This window comes from Condylura cristata, unplaced genomic scaffold, assembly GCF_000260355.1.
Source record: "Condylura cristata isolate star-nosed mole 26May11 unplaced genomic scaffold, ConCri1.0 scaffold00018, whole genome shotgun sequence".
Classification (NCBI taxonomy): domain Eukaryota; kingdom Metazoa; phylum Chordata; class Mammalia; order Eulipotyphla; family Talpidae; genus Condylura; species Condylura cristata.
The window spans coordinates 41696777-41714473 of record NW_004567119.1 but is presented as its reverse complement, the minus strand read 5'-3'; the positions used below and the strand labels follow the sequence as shown (position 1 = coordinate 41714473).

At 49.9% G+C, this 17697-nt stretch overlaps 1 protein-coding gene across 3 annotated transcripts in view; it reads right to left on the bottom strand.

The window, feature by feature from the left end:
* Window positions 1-17697, bottom strand: part of SRGAP2 (SLIT-ROBO Rho GTPase activating protein 2) — a 229223-nt gene that overhangs the window by 11995 nt on the left and 199531 nt on the right. For all 3 annotated transcript variants that reach the window (XM_004685564.2, XM_012726849.1, XM_012726850.1), the window contains exons 15-19: window positions 16501-16578; window positions 15450-15584; window positions 13689-13794; window positions 5705-5929; window positions 1281-1360 (exon numbers count right to left, since the gene is read on the bottom strand). In XM_004685564.2, coding sequence (XP_004685621.1) covers window positions 1281-1360; window positions 5705-5929; window positions 13689-13794; window positions 15450-15584; window positions 16501-16578 — 624 coding nt within the window. The remainder of the gene's footprint in view (window positions 1-1280; window positions 1361-5704; window positions 5930-13688; window positions 13795-15449; window positions 15585-16500; window positions 16579-17697) is intronic.

Genomic DNA, 17697 nt, shown 5'->3' with positions numbered 1-17697 from the left:
TACAGACAAGAAAACAGCCAACCGCATGGCAGCATGGTGAATGCTCTCACCCTCCGCATCTCTGGCCTGTACCCCAGTTCTGTATGAATAAATAAATAAATCTTAAAAAAAAAAAAAAAATAAGAGCATGCCCAGCAAGCAGTGACTGGGCTCTACTTCAGAAGGGGCCACCTAAAGGATGCTGGCCTCCTCCCCACCCCCTACCCCCACACCCGGCAGGCCAGAGCAGGCCAGCGGAATGTCAGGCCTTGGTTCTATGCTGCTTTGGCCATGTCATCTGACCTCATTCTGCCCTCAGTTCTCTCAACTGAAATTGTGGCTACATCGTTTTCACTAGGGTTTAAGCCATCTGGCTTATAACACCTCACACAGGCCTGGGCACAAGGGAGGCTCCAAGCAAACACGAACTTCCCCAGGTCACTGACTCCCCATAATGTGGAGAATTATCACACTGATCTCTCTGATGTCAGGATCCAAATGAGAAGTCCTAACTTTTCTCTCTTTTAAAAGCTGGCCTAGGATTGCAGAATTCACAGCAAGGCAGGGAGGAAGGAGAGATGTGCGAACTGTGCCATTTCATTCTTATGCCCAGAAAATTCTGAGGCTCCTTGTCAGCTGCTGAGACTTCCACAGCCAAAGCAATCCATAATTGGAGCTGCTGGAAGGAGGGAAATGTGTTGGCTGGACAAACCCTAATAAATCATGGGTGCCACCGAGGGGCCAGGGCTGACAGCTGTGCGTGCCATCTCCTGACACACACCCACAGGCTGCACAGCACTCCACACTGACAAGCTGGGAAGGGTCAGTTTTCTAGGGGGGCATGAGAGCATGTGGTTTCTAGATCCTGGCTCCCCCACGCCCTCTGACTTGCTTCTGCTGGGCTCCTGGCACACCGTTCCAGGCTGTTTTTCAACTGAGGTCTCCTTTGTTTTGGCTCCCAGGCACCTGGCAGGAGTCTGGACTGTGGGTGGGGGCCAACATGCAGGTGACATAGCCAGGTGGGACAGGGCGCTGGAGCTGGGTGAGGGGCATGGAGCTGGCCCAGGCCTCAGCTCTCCTCTCCGAGTTTAACAATGAGGCCAGTCTGTTTAAGGCAGGCTGTCCCCTCTCCCCTCTCCCCCGCCTCCACCTGAAGGGGAGGGAGTGAAGTGAGAGACAGAAACACTCCTGACTTGTCTGCAGGGGACAGCTGAGCAGGGAGTTCACCAGGAGCACCAGCCACAGCGTCTTTCTCTTGCCTCGTGCCCTTTGGGCCCCTGACCAGTGAGCTGGCTTCATACCGTCATCACTCGTGTGGTGCTCAGTGGTCACGTCCTGGGTGGAGTCTTCGGCCGAGGTAGTCTCTCCGTGAGGGCTGTCACTGCAACAGAAGCGAAATGGCTGGACATCAGCGTTTATCTACAGGATTGTCTCCTTCCTGCTGCTTGCTCAGAGTGAGGGACAGAATCTCTATTCTGACTGCGCGCACCCACAGGGCTTATAATGGAGAGAGGGGGCTCCAGAGCCTCTAGTTTAGTGCCTGCTACGAAAACTAATTGAGAGTGGCTGGGGCTTGGGATATCTTGAAACACAGAAGATACCTTTTTAACTTAGAAAATCCCCAGGGGCTATTTTCTAGATGAATTAGTTCCTGGAAGAAGGTTAGGCTTTAGCATCAGACACAACAGGATCCAAACTCAGTTCTGGGGCCTTCCCTGGTAGCACAAGGGGTTAAGGCGCAGCACTACGAGGCTGTTCACAGCCACTGCAGTTCGAGTTTGACCCCCAGCCAGGGAGCTGACCACAGGGCACAGCAGACCTCTCCTGTCTTGCCTGCTGCCCCCCTCAGCAGTGTGTTTCAGTGGGTCTGCCTGTTCTGTCCCCCACTCTCTCTCTGGGGGAATCCTCTCACTCCCTGTATCTCTGGCCTGTATTCCAGTTCTTGTATGCATAAATAAATAAACCTTTTAAAAAACAACAGCAACAACAAAGCCAGTTCTGGCATTAGGTAGCTGTGACCCTGGGCAAGGTACTCTCTCGAAGCCTCAGCTGCCTCATCTATCCACTGAGGACAATGACCTGTACACGTCACAGCGTTGTGTGAGGACTCAATAAACTGAGGGAGGGAGGAGCCTGGTGAGGGCGCTGTTGAGCGATGGCCCGTCCTTTCCTCCACTCACCCTGCCCGGTGTCTCTGGGCCATTTTGGTGAGAAGATGGGAGGTGAGTTACTGAAATGGGTGGACAACAAGAGCTATGTGGTGGGCTAGACTCATCCCAAGGGGGCATGGGATGGAAGCCAAGCCAACTTTACAGACAAATTTATGGAGTCTAGAATCATCCAGGGTAAAGAATAAGAAAGGTGATCATGCTCACGAACTCAGAATGGGGATGGGCACAAGGAAGAGCTTCCTCAAAAGCAGAGAACGATCCTGTTTATTTCTATAGTAACTATATGGTAGCGACAAGTAGGGTTTCCAGACATTTCGGTGGAAGCACCAGCACTCGCTCCACCCCACACCTTACTCTCAGTTTCTACCTCTGAGCCTTCAGCCTCTTTTCCATGGGGTGGAAAGCTATTCAAAGACCAGCGACTGCTCAAAACTCTTGGATAAAGCAAGCCAGTTCCTAGAAGATCACCAGACTCCAGAGGACATTTTGAAGAACAGCAGCAGGATTTCTTTTAGTCAGACTATGTCAACACAATTTCTGTTTTCTGGGCTTAAAAACTCTCTGATGAGTTTGGTGACATTAAGGTAAGCTAGGAAAAGGCTTCCTCTTCTCCACAGCTTTGAGGTGACTTATGCTGCAGCCTGTTAAGATGTCTGTTTTCCCATTACTAAAAACAAACAGAAAGATCACTAATTGGGAAAACATTTTCTCACACAAAAGTAGCAATAAAGGACTGATCACAAAAATATACGGAGAACTGATGAAACTCAACAAAAATAAACAACCCCAAAAATGGGCAGTAGAGCTAAAAAGACACTTCTCCAAAGAGGAAATGCAGATGGCCAACAGGCATATGAAAAAATGTTCAACATCACTCGTAATAAGGGAGATGCAAATTAAAACCACAATGAGATACCACCTCACCCCAGTGAGAATGGCACATCTTCAAACAACTAGCAACAACAATTGTTGGCGAGGATGGGGAGAAAAAGGAACTCTCCTGCACTGCTGGTGGGAATGCAAACTAGTACAACCACTATGGAAAACTGTCTGGAGGTTCCTCAAACTGCTAAACATGAAGCTTCCCTACGACCCAGCAATCCCACTCCTAGGTATCTACTGATTGAAAAAGATACTTGTACCCCCATGTTTATTGCTGCTTTATTTACAATTGGAAAACATGGAAGCAGCCCAAATGCCCAAAAGTAGATGACTGGATTAGAAAGATGTGGTACATATATACAATGGAATATTACTCAGCAACCAAAAAAGAGAAATACATGTCTTTTGCAGCAACTTGGATGGAGCTGGAAAAGATCATGCTTAGTGAGATAAGCCAGAAAGAGAAAGAAAAATACTGGATGGTTTCACTCATAGCAGGAGTATAATGGACCAGGCGAGAAAATAACAAAAATAATGAACAACCATATACCAGAGACATTTTGCGGGGGCGGAGTGGGGAATGGGATCAAAAACGGGGGGGAGGGGGAGGGAGGGAAATGCACAGAACTATGGTGGTGGCACAGGGGTGATTTCGTGATGGGAAACCCGCGGGGATTACAATCGAGATGGAAAAAAAAATGTGCAAAATGATGTAAAAAAAAACTTTGTAATAAAAAAAAAAGATGTCTGTTTCCCAAATTCAGGGGGTGCCTGAATGTCTCATGACATAGCACTGTGCCCACTCCCACCCACCAGCTCACCACAATGGCGGTTCCAGAAGCAGCCCAGCCTGCAGCCCAGCCTGCAGCCCTAGGGGACACCTGTCTTCGGGGCTGCTAAGTGCGGGGAAAGGGATCAGCTTCTCTCCACCACCAGGAGCTGTTCCCCTTGTCTCTACTCATCCCTTGACTCCTGCACTGGTTTTAACTCACTTGTTTTGGCACTTCTTTCTCCCCAAAGCAGGGAGCGGCTGGGGCCTTCTGAGTGGGTGTGAATCCAGGGGGCTGATGGTCTTTGTGACCAAGGGCACTTACAGGTGTCTCTCCTTGGGGCCTGGGAGTCTCCTACCAAGTCCATGGAAATAACATTACTGGACAAATCTTGTCATTTCTGCAGACTGACAGTAAGGGAGATGCACCATCATGAAGTGCTGGGAGGAATGCCGGAGAAATATGGAGGAAGGTGCCTATCTGTCCTCAATCTGCTGAATAAATACCCCACCCCGCAGGCTGGGGCTTACTAGGCTGGGATGGGGAAGCAGAGCTGGGGGTCCGTGTCCTGAGCTCCAGGCCCTGCAGTAGTTCAGTCTTGAGATATGAAGGACGGCAAAGTAGGGGGTGGGGACAGTGTCCCACAGCTTTCCACACCCAGGTGAAGGGAAGCTGCATCCCGAGTCACATGTACAATGACAGTCCCTGGGGCCCCACAGCCAAAAGGCTAGGCCTTGAAACTTCCCCAGTTGTCCCTGGCTATCTGCTGGGACCAAACACTCTTTCTGAGCAGCAAGCCCATGTTTCTCCAACACAGGCTCAGAGGCTGGAATCTGAGACAGCAGAGCTGAGACCCAGGCATGTCAGTGAGGATTCATTTAGACATGCGAATATCACTTTCTTCACTCCTTGGGCAGGAGGCTCCTTTTGTGGGGATCAAGGTTTCTAATCAGGTAAGTAAACCCCGTGTGCCCCTACCTTGGCCAGTGGTGCTGGGGCTGACTGCATTAACTGCTGTACTCTGATAGAATCTTATTGGGCTGGCTTATGCTTTAGCCCAGGCTGGAACTTATTTAGGGGAAGAAGGGAAGGGAAGGGGCACCAGGGAGTAACAGATGAAGACAGTTGTCTGCGTTTAGTGGAAAAATGTCCTCGTGAGTATGTCCTGGAGCTGTGTGGAGTAATGGCTGGTATGTGTACTAACAGGCGAGGGCCCAGCTTGGAGGCCTCATCACTGGGTGTACTGAGTGCCACCGACCCTGTGGGTCACATTGACTTTATCTGTAAAACAGATACAGCCATTTATTACTGGTCTTATGGGGGTGCCCTAGGGATTCCTGCTCTATCTCTGCTCTCAGACTAGGCCACAAAAGGTCTGGCCCACAGAATCTAATCCTGCTTGAGGGCAGAACTGTGCCTAACCTGCCAATGATGGAGCTTACCCTTCTTTCTCTTCACAGATTTCTGGAACCATTCTAAATGATCACCTTAATAACGCTCAGTCAGGACATCATTCCTTGTAGCTAAACTCGTCCTAATTAAGAAAGAAATCCTGGGACCTGTGTTTTCCCTCACCTAGGACAGAGCAGGAGCCTGAAACTCTGCTATCTGTGGCCAGCAGCTAGACCTAGATGACAGGGGCGCAGTCCCAGAGGCAAAGCACCACCCTCACTGCCGCCACTGTCTTTCACTGTGTGAACTCATGAAAAAGGGAGGTGATGTGAAATGGCCTTGCTCTGGAGGTGAAGTGGGGTACTGCCAGCCTCACCTGGAGACCTGGCAGTTTGAGCACTGGGGTGGGGAGGCAGGGAGCGGGGCAGGTCCCTGCTGATCTCGCCTGGCCATCTGGCCCCTCACCAGTGTGCTCAGACACGCCCTGCCCCCGCCAGGTTGAAGCCCTACCAGTAATCCTCCGTGCTTCCTCCTCTGCTGTAGACTGGGCCCTCCAGGTCCCTGGGGCTTGGGAAGATGTTCTCATGCTGGATGATGATGGTTTTGATCAGCTCATTCACGTGGGCCTGGCAGGACACCTGGTCGTGGCCCTCAGGCACTGACATCAGGGAGGGCCCGAAGCAGATGGCGAGGTTGTAGGGGTCCATCATGTTCTCTTCACTGAACTGTGACAAGCTGGAGGAGAAGGGAGAGGGCAAGCTGGAGAGGGCACGCATGAATGCTCAGGAAACAATCAAGGGAGGCACCGCCAAGAGCAGGAGCACACGTCCTGTGAGTCGCCCCCTGCTTCAGCAATGTCAGGGCCCTTCTAGAAGGTTGGGAGATGAGAATGAGCTCCAGGATGGTCACTCAGGAGCCAAGGAGAGGCAAAGTGCAGGTGCGCCTGTAGGCCTCATCCCTATCTCTTCAACTCCCCTATTTGCCATCCTTGCCTAGACCTCGTCTACCAAACACACCTTGTTACGACAACACACCACTGGGGCAAGACGTGGCCTCACAGCCTCGCCACTGAGCAGAGGCCCTCGGGTGGAGACAGTGACGTGCTCAGGGGCTGGTGCTGTGTGCGTGCCCCTTTTCAACTGGAAACACAATCAGGTTGTGGGGTGATTCCATCCAAACTCTGGAATTATAGACTAGCCAACCGATTAGCTTTCACATTCTGTTAAGTTAGTGATTTTTTTCTGGACAGATAATGCAATTGTTTTTCATAATACTCTCCTCTATTATAATATTCGGGATTTATTCTGGAACAGATCAGCCTGCTGCTCCATCTCCGCAGGCATCCCCCATCTGATTTTATTAGCAGGTGTTTGCTGAGGAACCCCCTTCTCCTTTATAGTCAGCAGCTGCTCCAGCCACACCTCCCACCGTGGCTGAGGACCTAGGTCCTTTAGTGAGGCACAGACATGGCCCCAGAGGTCTCTCTGTCATGGCACTGGGGCTTGATTGGCTCTGGGTATCATCCCTTCTGCTTGCAGAGCTGTGAGCTCTGGTGAAGGAGTCCTGTCTCCCTTGTGGGCATCAGCAGGAAGTAGGGTGCTGCTTCTGACAGGCCCTAAGGAGAAACTTCAGCCCCCTGGTGCTGGCCTGAGATTCACCTATCTTAATCTCAGTGGCTGGTCTTCAGAATGGGGCAGCTTCTTTCAAGCGTATTCTGATCCCTGGCTCATATTACCAAGTTGGTCTCTAGCTGAATGGTTCTCTCTTCTACTGAAGCCGTAATAGGTCCCCTGTTCCCCTTAGAGAACCACTGCAGAGCAGGAAAGTGGTACCATGGACGTGAGCAGCAACTGTGGGGAGACTCGCTGTCCTCTAGGACCTAGTCAGGTTCAGAGAGATGTGTGCGGGAGATTTAAATATTTGGTTTTATCGCCCTTCTCCGGTTCCTGAGCTAAGAGAAGAGAGATTCAGCAAAGAAGTTTCCAAGTGTGCTTCTTGGTTAAATAAAAATCAGAGAGAGGATTATCCTGGTAACCTCAAAAGGGACAACCATGGCATGAGAGCCACTAACTAAAGCCACAGCTAATTCCAGGTTGGCCAGTTCTGGAATCACAGAGGGCAAAGAAGAGGGAGACCCTGTTTCTTAGTGTGAGCTCACAGTGCTTGGTAATATGAAGAAAATCAGTAGTCTCTGGGAAGCCTGGTGGCTGCAGCTCGAACAGTCCGAGTCAAAGCTGTGGGCTATCCAATCACAAGTCATGATGCTCACAGGGGGTAGAACCACTTTTCTGAAGCGTGGGCTCGAGGGTTCAGATTAATTTTTTTGTCTATTAAAATAGGCAAAGGTCCTCTCTCTCTTCCATTCTGCAAAGGGAATACATAGGTTTAGGGGCTAAAGCTATGGTTCTTAATTATTTGGGGGGGCGCAGAGGGTGGCGGGCGGAACTGGCTTCTTCCAGAATCTGACAAAAACTAGAGGTTCTCTCCCTAGAAAAAGCAATATATATGCACATCCAAATGCACACAATTTTGTAGACAGCAGTGCTAGTGAGCCTTGAAGATACCGAAGTGTAAGCCCTCTAACATTGGATTTCTACTTTTAAATAAACATTGGCTATTATCAGTAACAGCTCACTCTTTTAAGAAATATTTTCTGGTGTCAGTTGATATGCACATCAATTTCTCTAATTGCTGAGCTGCATTTCTATAGTTTCTGTCCATAACATTAATGAATTCTCCCAATAAACTGGTCACTTTAACAGGGACAACCGTGGCAGGAGGGCCACTAGCTAATTCCAGGCTGGCCAGTTCCTGGAAGCACAGAGGAGCAAGGAGGAGGGAAGCAATTAGAAGGCTGATTGTCTTCTGAGAATTTAGAGAGGCTCAGGGGTGTGGCTAGGATGACTGCTTGGATGAGAAAGAATTGGTGTGGAAACTTGTTTTCAATTACACTTTGCTGGATGTTTTACTTTTAAATGCTGTGTAATCATCTCTGATTAAATCACAAAGAAAAGGAAAACATTCCACGAATTTCAGAGTCAAGTAGGCCCAATGTTGAGTTCCAGCTCCACTGCTTACAGATTTCCTGGCTGTTTTCAAGTTCCCTAGTTTCTTGATTAAGAAATGGGGAAGCCGTTTACCTCCTTTAGGGGGTCCCTGTGGAGATCACCCAAGCTAAGACAAGCTGTGAAGCACATAGTGTGTGTGCCCCATGCTCAAAAAGTGTCTTCTGTGACTACAAGGTTCTGCACATTCAACTCAAGACAATTGACTGAGTGGGGGGCAGGAAGCAAGGCCACCACATGTGGCAGGAGCCTAGTGTGGGTCGTCTTGCCCGGACAGGCATTAACTACTGATCTCAAATGAAAGCATCTAGTCCTCGGGCAGAGCACTAGACTCTGGTCAGGCTGCTTTACACATTTACTTCAAAACCTTCCATTTCCCAAGCTCCAGAAGTTTGATTTGGCAGCAATCAGAAAGATATGGATAAGATATTATGGGCCAGTGCTGATTTAGGTTTGAAAGGGATGAGGAGAAATGGTGTTCTTTGGCACAGCTCAGGGTCAAAGGTGGGGCTGTGAACCTACTGGACCTTCCTAATAGTCAACACAACTGCCATAACGAACCTTGATTTAGAGCCTTCCCCAGTAGGCTGAGGCGAGAAGTGAGGGTGGCTCAGTCATTCCTTGGGTGTTCTTCAGAGGCCTCTCCTCACAGTGCCTGTCATGCCACCAACCATGCCCTCCAAGCTCTCACCCTCCTCACCAGGTTGCCTCTGTGCCCTTATGTGCCCCCTTCTCCCTCTCAGCAAGCCTCGCACCTCCTCGTACCAAATCCCACCCCATCAGTGGTCCCTCATCTCTCTATAACCTCACCGCCAGCTTTTTGGCTCTATAAGATCTATAAGATTCCCACCAGCCAAAAAACAGGCAGTAATGGTAACCATCTTAAAAAACAATCCTGGGCTCCCCCTCGTGGCGCAACAGGTTAAAACTGCATTATGAAGTTCTCTGAAGTCACTGGAGCACGAGTTCGATCCCAGTCAGGGAGGTGACTCACATGGCGCAGCAGACCTCTCCTGACCTGCCTGCTGCTCCCCTCAGCAATGTACTTTGTCAATCTGCCTGTCCTGCTCCCCACTTTGTCTCTGGTGAGTCCTTTCACCCATCACACCTCTGGCCTATACCCCAGTTTTGTAAGCATAAATAAATAAATCTTAAAAGAAAAAATCCCTTCCACACTCACACAAAAATACTGCCCAGTTCTCACCTCTTCTTTATAGCAAAACTCTCTGAGAACTCTGCTGTCTCTCATTTTTTTGTTATGGGTCCCTGCCAAACTGTGCTGAACCTCTGACCTCAAAATGGCTGTATCTAGAGAGAAGGCCTTTAAGGAGAGACTGAGGGTAAGTGAGGGCATGAGGGCTCTAACCTAATATGACTAGTGTCCTCATAAGAGGAAGAGATGCCAGAGCTCTCTCCCTCCACATGTGTGGACAGAGGAAAGGCCAGGCGAGGACCTGTGGGACGGTGACTGCTGGAGCCAGGGAACATCCCACCAAGTGCCAATGCTGCTGGCACCTTGGATTTCCAGAATCCAAACAGTGAGAAAATGAACAGTCGCTGAGGTGGTCCAGTCCATGGTCTCTTGTTAGGGCAGCCCTGGCAGCCCAATACGGTCACAGGTCACTTAGCAAAGGGGCCTGCCCCAGGAAGGGGTAGTCAGGGCACTGTCACTTGTGAACTTCCCATTGTGTAATCACACAAACCAGAGGTGTGTCTGCTCCTCAGCTGGGCTGCACAGTGGCGTCAACTGGACGGCCTGGTGTGTGTGGTCTGTCTGTTGACCGGATGGTCATTAAGTAACACCCAACCAAATACTGCCTTCATTTGGTAAAATACACATGAAATTGGCCCATCATTTTAGAGTGTACCAGCACATGGCACTGGGCATATTTACAATCCTGTGCACCCACCACCTCAAAGGGAATCCCATGCTACTGAGAAGTCACGTCCCCTTCTCCCTTCCCTGAGACCCTGGCTCCTCGAATTTGCTTTCTGTCTCTGGGAACTGGCCTAATCTGGGCATTTCATACAAATGGAATCATCTAGTAGGTGGCCTTTTGGGTCTTGCTTTTTCCACTCAGCGGATGTTTGCAAGGTGCCTCCATGTTCAGCATGTGCCAGCTCCCCCTACCTTCCTCCACGAGTGCCAGCCTGTGGCGTGGACTTATTGCGCCCATTCCCAGCACTCCTATTCTCTAGAACTGACAGCTCCAGGACTCTGCCCTTCTGATCTGCCAAGACAGTGCTCATCAGGGCCCTAACAGAAGCCTCGGTGCATCAGGTCTTAATCCTTCTCTTAGTTGACCCGTTAGTGCAAATCTGAGCTACACCTTTCTCTGCGAGGCACTCAGCTCTCTTGGTTCCCCCACACCCCTGCCCACTGGCACCTGCTCTGTGCAGCCTGACCCCTGGCACTCTCGGCCTGTTACCTGTTTATTTTCCTCTACAGCCTTTATCCTCCAACACCAGCCCCATGACAGCTTGCTCAGCTAGTACCTGAAACTGGCTGGCATCATTATAGCAGGAGCTCAATAAACATACGTTAAAAAAAAGTAAGTGAATAAATAGATGAGCGTCATGTGTCTCTGAGAATATCTAGCCACATTTTTACTTGTCCATTTGCATACAGAAGCCAAAACACTCCGTGGGAGAATCAGAAGCCAGGACAGTCTTCCCGGACCAGGTAGCACCTGGGCTTGGTGACGTTTAGGGCAAGACTCAGCTTTTCTGTAGCACAACTGGGGCAGCCCTTGGCAGCAGGGAGCCTCTCTGAAACCACAGACAATGCGTGAGGACCTAGAGAGTGGCTTTCTGGACTTTCCTGTCTGTGTGACTCACAGGCCGGGGCCTTGTAAACCACAGAGACTGCTGATTCCTATGGGCTGGTGTGGGAGGGGCTAACAGTCTGCATTTCTGAGGCCTCCCAGGTGATGCCACGAAGACCTGCTGGTCCACAGCCTCTCTTGACTAGTGACAGATTAGAAGCCAAAGCTACTTGACACCTGAAGAAATCAGGTTTCAAAGGCAAGCAGGCTAGTGAGGGGCTTAGCCACACTTTGTTGAGGGGCAAAACTCACTGAGTACTACAGACCTTGGGGAACAGGAGGCCTGTGGAATGAACCTCTGCCTACTGGTCACACCCTTGCGGAATTCTCCCTCTTTGAGCGAGGGTTAAGGTTAGTGACTCACATCTGGTGAATGGAATATGGCAGATAGGATGAATCACTCGCAGGTTAGGAAATAAGACTGTGGCTTCTGTTTTAGGTGCTCACTCACTCTGAGAAGCCAGCTGTCCTCCTGTGAGCAGTCCTATGGTGGGCCCAAGGCACAGGACAAAGGGAAGCCTCTGCCCACAGCCAGCCAGGAATGGAGGCCTACAATGATCACAAACCTGAACTTAGAAGCAGATCCTCCCCAGTCGAGCCTTTAGTAGAGACTAGCTTCTCTCCCCTGGCCCACGGATGCTGTGATAATAAGAAAGCTTGTTGTCTAGGCAATTAATGTCATATGTAACTAATGCAGAACGGTTAATGGCAATGATCAGGAAGGTGTGCCGGAAGGCCCACATCCAAGACCCATATGGCAGGCCCGGCACTGACGGATCCTACTCATGTATGTATTTGGCCTTCTGAGTTTTTTAACTGAGGATTGAGGATGTGTATTACCCAAGAAAAAGACCGTAGCCAGAAATAAAGTACATACACACCCAAGACCCAGGCAACAAAGAAGAAACTCCTGAGGATGAGGGGCAGTTTCCTGGCTGCTGGCACACCTTCCTGCCAGGCACAGCCTCACTGCCCTGCCTACAGAAGTGACCTTTCCCTGCGTCCTCCCAGTGTGTATTCCGTTCATTACTCAGGAAACACAGTGTTATTCATTCTGCGTTTTTTCAATGAAAAATACACTGATGTGAAAATTAATCTTTTTTTGATTAGAAGAAAAAGTCAAACGAAAGCAGTCACTGACTTGTGCGGTCTTGTTTCCTTGGGTGATGGTGCCACCCTAGCCCTGCTTGATGCTGGCATCATTGCTTCCCCAGGAAGAAAATGCTAGGAAGAGAATGACGCCATTGTACGTACAGACACCTTCCCCCCAGGATCTCAGGCGCCCCCACCATTGGTCCACATCTCCCAAGCTCTACACTCTGGGGGAGCAGATGAGGCTCACAGAGGTCAGTTACTGGTCAACAGGAGACACTGATTGACTAGGAAGCCTTCATTTCACAAAGAAATATGAGCTAAAACACCCTCATCCCTTGTTTTTCCACCTTTCATAGATCCATGGATTCAGAGAAGTGTTTTCCCACTGTGTGGAAAGCGGGTCTGGCGGGCTAAGGAGTGCCACCTCCTCCAGGAAGCGGGCCTACCTCCTGGGGTGCGGCTGCCAGGTAGGGCTAAGTTCAATGTGGTTAGGTAGCATACTGCTTTAGAGAGAGGCTAGAGATCGAGGTTGTTAAAAGTGATAGCACCCGATATTTAAATGTTTCAAGTTTCTGCAGATACAGAGACCAGCGCAAACACATCATGGGCCTTACCTGCCCCTGTTCACCTACTAGTGACTCTCGCTCTAGGTTGAGGGAGTAAAAGCGACGTGAAAAAACAGAAGAGCCCAAGAGAAGAACCACATGTCCCCACTCCTCCCCTTTGCTGTCAAGAGGCCCCCGATGGCTGCCCCGGGTGAGGCCAGGCTGCTCGGGCGGGAAGACATCTGTTCAAGCCCGGGACCCTCTGGTTCTCAGGCCACTCCCAGGGTGACCAGCTAAGTAGCTGCAAAGCACAATGACCCTTTATGCACCCCAAGTCCAGCTTCTCCCGAGGGTAGGGCTGTCCGCCCAGTCCCTCGGAGGTCTACCAGGTACCTCAAATGAACCCGCTCACACAGGTTCCTGTCCTGGCTGCTTCCTCCACCTTGCCGTCCCTAGGCCCATAAACAGCATCACTGGCAGGGTCCCTCTCACTCACATCAAAATTTTAGAATTTCTCTTTTCCCTCACATGTTCATCCTGCCCAAGCCCTGTCAATGTGGTGCTCAAAATTAATCCCAAACCTGATCCTTCCTCCCCACCTTCCATTATTATCTCCTCAGCCTGAGCCCCCTACACCACTTGCTGAGACCACAGAACGGCCTCTTCAGGACGCTTCTGCAGCACCCCCTGACCAGGAAGGCTGGACTAACTGCTGCTGCTCAGATGCCTGTGGGCTTCAGCCCTCACTGTGTCTTCTTGAACTGTCCTAAGCACTGCTGGCCCCCTGTGAGCTCAATGACATCTGGGTTTTTGCCTATGACTTAACCTTGTATTCTTACTGCCTTGTGCCCAGCACACAACAGGTATTCAATTAATATTTGCTGGGCCCGATGAATCGACACAGATCCCCAGGTAAACCTCGAGCCAAGGCCTGAGCCAGGTGCTCACTGGGAAGTTTACTCACTGACTGAGGAAGGCAAAGAGGTATCTCATGACGATCAGAGTGGTTTTGGGCAGGACCAGGAGGACTTTCCGGATATGCAGAGCTCTTTCCTGTAGGTTGTCCATTGCTGAAAGAAGAAAGCCCTGTGTTACCCTCCACCTGAGTGAGATCCCAGGAGTAGTCACCCGAAGGCCCTCCGATGGCAGGTGCAGCGGCCAGGTCCAGTCTGCCCAGCACTGAGCCGCAGTGTAGGGAGCTCCATCCCCGCGACTCCTTGGGGCACAGTTGTCGCGGCAGGTCCAGGCTGGACTCTGGTTACTGCAGTGGGACTACAAGCTGTATGCTCCTCAGGAGAGGGGGTTTCCGCAGCCTTCTACGATCATCCTTTCATTAAAACAATAGCCATGACTGCTCCTCACCCTGTGTGGAGGGCATATGTGTGTGGAGGGAGTGGCTGCACAGGCCCTGTCCTGCCTCTTCTGATGGGCCTCACCGCGTCCAAGTCTAGACAGGATGGCTTATCACCCCCTCTCCCTTGTCTGTAGTGGGGATGAGTAGAGCATGGCCAGAGGCAAAAAGTGGCAGACCCTGGGTAAGCAGTGATCTATCGGGAGAAGGTGGTGGCGTCTCTTGTGCGGTGGGCAGATCAATTACAGCCAGAGGCCTGGGCTGGGGCCCCCAACATGACCTGTCTCCCCTTCCACAGTGTGCTGCATGGGCAGCTCATCTTCTAGGGGCGCCTTTATGTGGAAGACAAATTCGAAGCACTGGATTAGGAACATCTCAAGGAGGAATAAGGCAGCCAAGGTATCTCATACTGATTGGTGATTCCAAATAAGAGCTATTCCACCTAAGCCAGGCCTGGAGAAAGACATGGAGATGTGAGGGAAGCATCTGGTCATCACAGAACTCACATCCACTAGATTCCCACAAAGACTGGGCCAGCTGCTGACCACTGCAGCCTCCTCTCTCAGGGAACAGAGTGGGGGGTGTCTTTACGGTATATACTGGGTCACACTGGCAACCTGGGGGTCATTAAAACCCCAGCGTATCTGGAAAGAGGGATCTTTTCTTCATATCAAAGACACTGCCTCCTGCAGCCTCTGGAGCCCTATTCTAGTGGAGTCTGTTTCCAGGATGGCGTGCTGCTAATCCAAATTTCTGTGGATCATTTTCCAAAGAAAACAAATGAGAGGATCTAAACAAAATAACCAGAAATAGCTTTGCAAGCTCCAAATTTCAGAGTAAGTGGCAGAGAGTCTCCCGGAAGGATAAGTTAGAGAACACAGTTTACTCTCTGGGAAAAGATCATATTGCTACTTTTTAAATGTGCAGAGGGCTACTGTTTTTTCCTAGAAGCATAGCACTGAGCAGGTGAGTGGGCCTGCCACACCACGTTTAAAGCAATGACCGGGGTATTTGCAACGCCTCTGCAACTGCCCTTGTGTCAGGGAAAAGCACAAGCACTGAAGTATAACCTTCAACTAGCTGACAAGGACTGTGCCCTATACATGAATATAAATGCGTTTTACTGAAGAAAGTGAAAACCCAGTGAAGCAAAGGTGTTTTAAGGAAAATCGGAAAGAAGTAAGTCAGGAGCTCTGGCCCTAGACTTCTCCACCAGGGGATGAAGGTGTGAGGACAAGGAGAATCAACTTTGCTGGGGAAAGGAAGACATTATGGAAAAGCTCATATAAGAGAAAAGGCCCATACATGGATGTTTCTCATCTGCTCCACGGCACTCCAGCTCAGAAACCTATCTTCAGCTGGGAAGGTACTTACTGACACAGGTCATCAGGTCATGGAAGATGTCCTTCGGGAAGAGAGGGTGTTCCAGGCCCCGGAAGTAAAGCTTGAGGACACCAGCTATGGAGTCCATGTCATGGTCATTCTGGTCCCCAGCCAGGGGATCCTCTCCTGAGGTTACAAAGCCCCCCCAAAAGGAGAAAGTGAGAGAGAGGCAAAAACACACAGGATGCAGCAGAGGTGGTGAGAAAGGGGTGACTTGCTAAAGTCCTCACCCCAGCCCATCCGATCTCTACCCTGGAAGGTGGTCATGAGTGAGGGGCCGAGGATCAGATCAGCAGATCCAGGGGCCCCAGGGCCAGAGAGGGACACAAGGCTGACCAACATGAATTCACTCAAGCCAGACTAGCTCAGGTCAGTGCCTGTGGGCTGGGGGCAGGACACAGCCACTGGCGCTCATAAGTATGACCGCTGCCAGACTGGGATGAAGCCCCTGAGTGGGGACACAAGGCCAGGGAGGCTAGCCCCTCTGGCGGTCTCGCAAGCCTCCTGGCCTGCAACAAAGGACACCTACTTAGAGGAGAACAACCGTGCTGGAGCTCCCTATGGAAAATTTCATATCAGATGTAATTAGATTTAATGATAGGCCCAACCTCAAATTGAAACTATATATATCCATTACAGTGACGGAAATTGCCAAAGCTTGCCTATTACCTTAATAGCCCACAAGATAATAAATGGGCTACAATGAACATGCGCATTAGCCTTGATATTAACTGCCACCAAGGGTTCCGGGTGCAGACATAAACCGCCCAGAGATCGTAGTTAACTTCTTGAGTTTTGACAGATCACCCTCCGGAGAGAGGCAGGATGAACGAGGCTCCGAAGGAAGGAAGTTGAATGTGATCTGGCATGTTCCTGCCAGATCACATCTGACTAGAGTGGCATGATGCAAGAGGGCAGGTGTGGGGCTGACGTGGGACAAGCAGCCCTCCTAGCCTCTGGCGACCACTCGGGAGAAAGGGTGGAGCTAATACCCCAGGGGACTGGCAAGCATTGGGTCTTACTTTCAAGGCTGTTTCCTCACCTCTCTCAAAAGCATTTTTGATGTCATTCACTTCGACCTGGGATCCTGATACCCGGAAAATTCCTTCATGCTGCAGTCCTGGAAGGACAGGGTGAAGTGATAAGGAGAAGAAAATGCAAACTCCCAGCTGCAGCTCCAAGTTTAGGTGAATGTCAGTCTCTTCCAGCAGTGTGTATTTATCACCTTGATGTTCTTGATACAGGGGGAGAAAAGCCAGGGCAGGAAGAAGAGGCCTAGTCTAGGGAAGCGCTGGTTCACAAGAAGAGACATCCACATTCAGCTCCATTTCCAATTCCAAGAGAGCCCGTGAGCCAGGACGCCTCCCAGTTGGCCGCTGTTCTACCTACAATGCAGTAGCCCTAGCACCTTCGTATCATCTAGAGTCAGGAGTGAAAACTGGAGCATGCCATTAGAGGCTATCAGTTTCACAAGGTCTGTGATTTTAATTTTTGCTTAGCTATTCTAACACTGTTTGGCTGTTCTAAAGGACAATGTTTCCAATACGCAGGAAAAACAGGAGACATGAAAGACAAGTGATCAGTCAGGTGAGTGTATACCAGACACTGTGCTAGCCACGGGTGCTCAGCGACAGCTTCATTCTAAAAGCAAAATACACAGGCCTATTGCACTATGATAATGTGCGTGGAAACTCTGCCTTCTTGAACTTGCTGGAGCGGAAATAATCATAAACAAAATAAAGCACGTGTAGTGACTGCTAAGAAATGCTTTCACAAAGAGTAATAATGCCATTCGCAGCAGCATGGATAGGGCTGGAAGGGGTTATGCTCAGTGAAATAAGGCAAAAGGAAAAAGAAAATTATCGAATGGTTTCACTTACAGGAGGAACATGGAGGAGCCAAATAAGGGTTCGGGGGAAAAACCAATAAAACTCACAACAAAACAAAACAAAAATAAACAGACAACCATAAATCAGAGACATTCTGTAGGGAGAGGGATCAAAATGAGGGCGGGAAGAGCACCAGGGACTCTGGTGATGGTGCATGGTGAACTGGAGGTGGAAATTCTATGGGGACTACACTTCAGAAAAGAAAGCAGACATTGTAAAAAAAAAAATAATAACAATGATGTAAAATATATAAAAATAAATTAAATACATACAAAAAGAAAAACATGAGTTTAAAAAAGAGAAAAAAAGAAATGCTTTCACATAAATGAATCAACTGGTCCTTATCATAG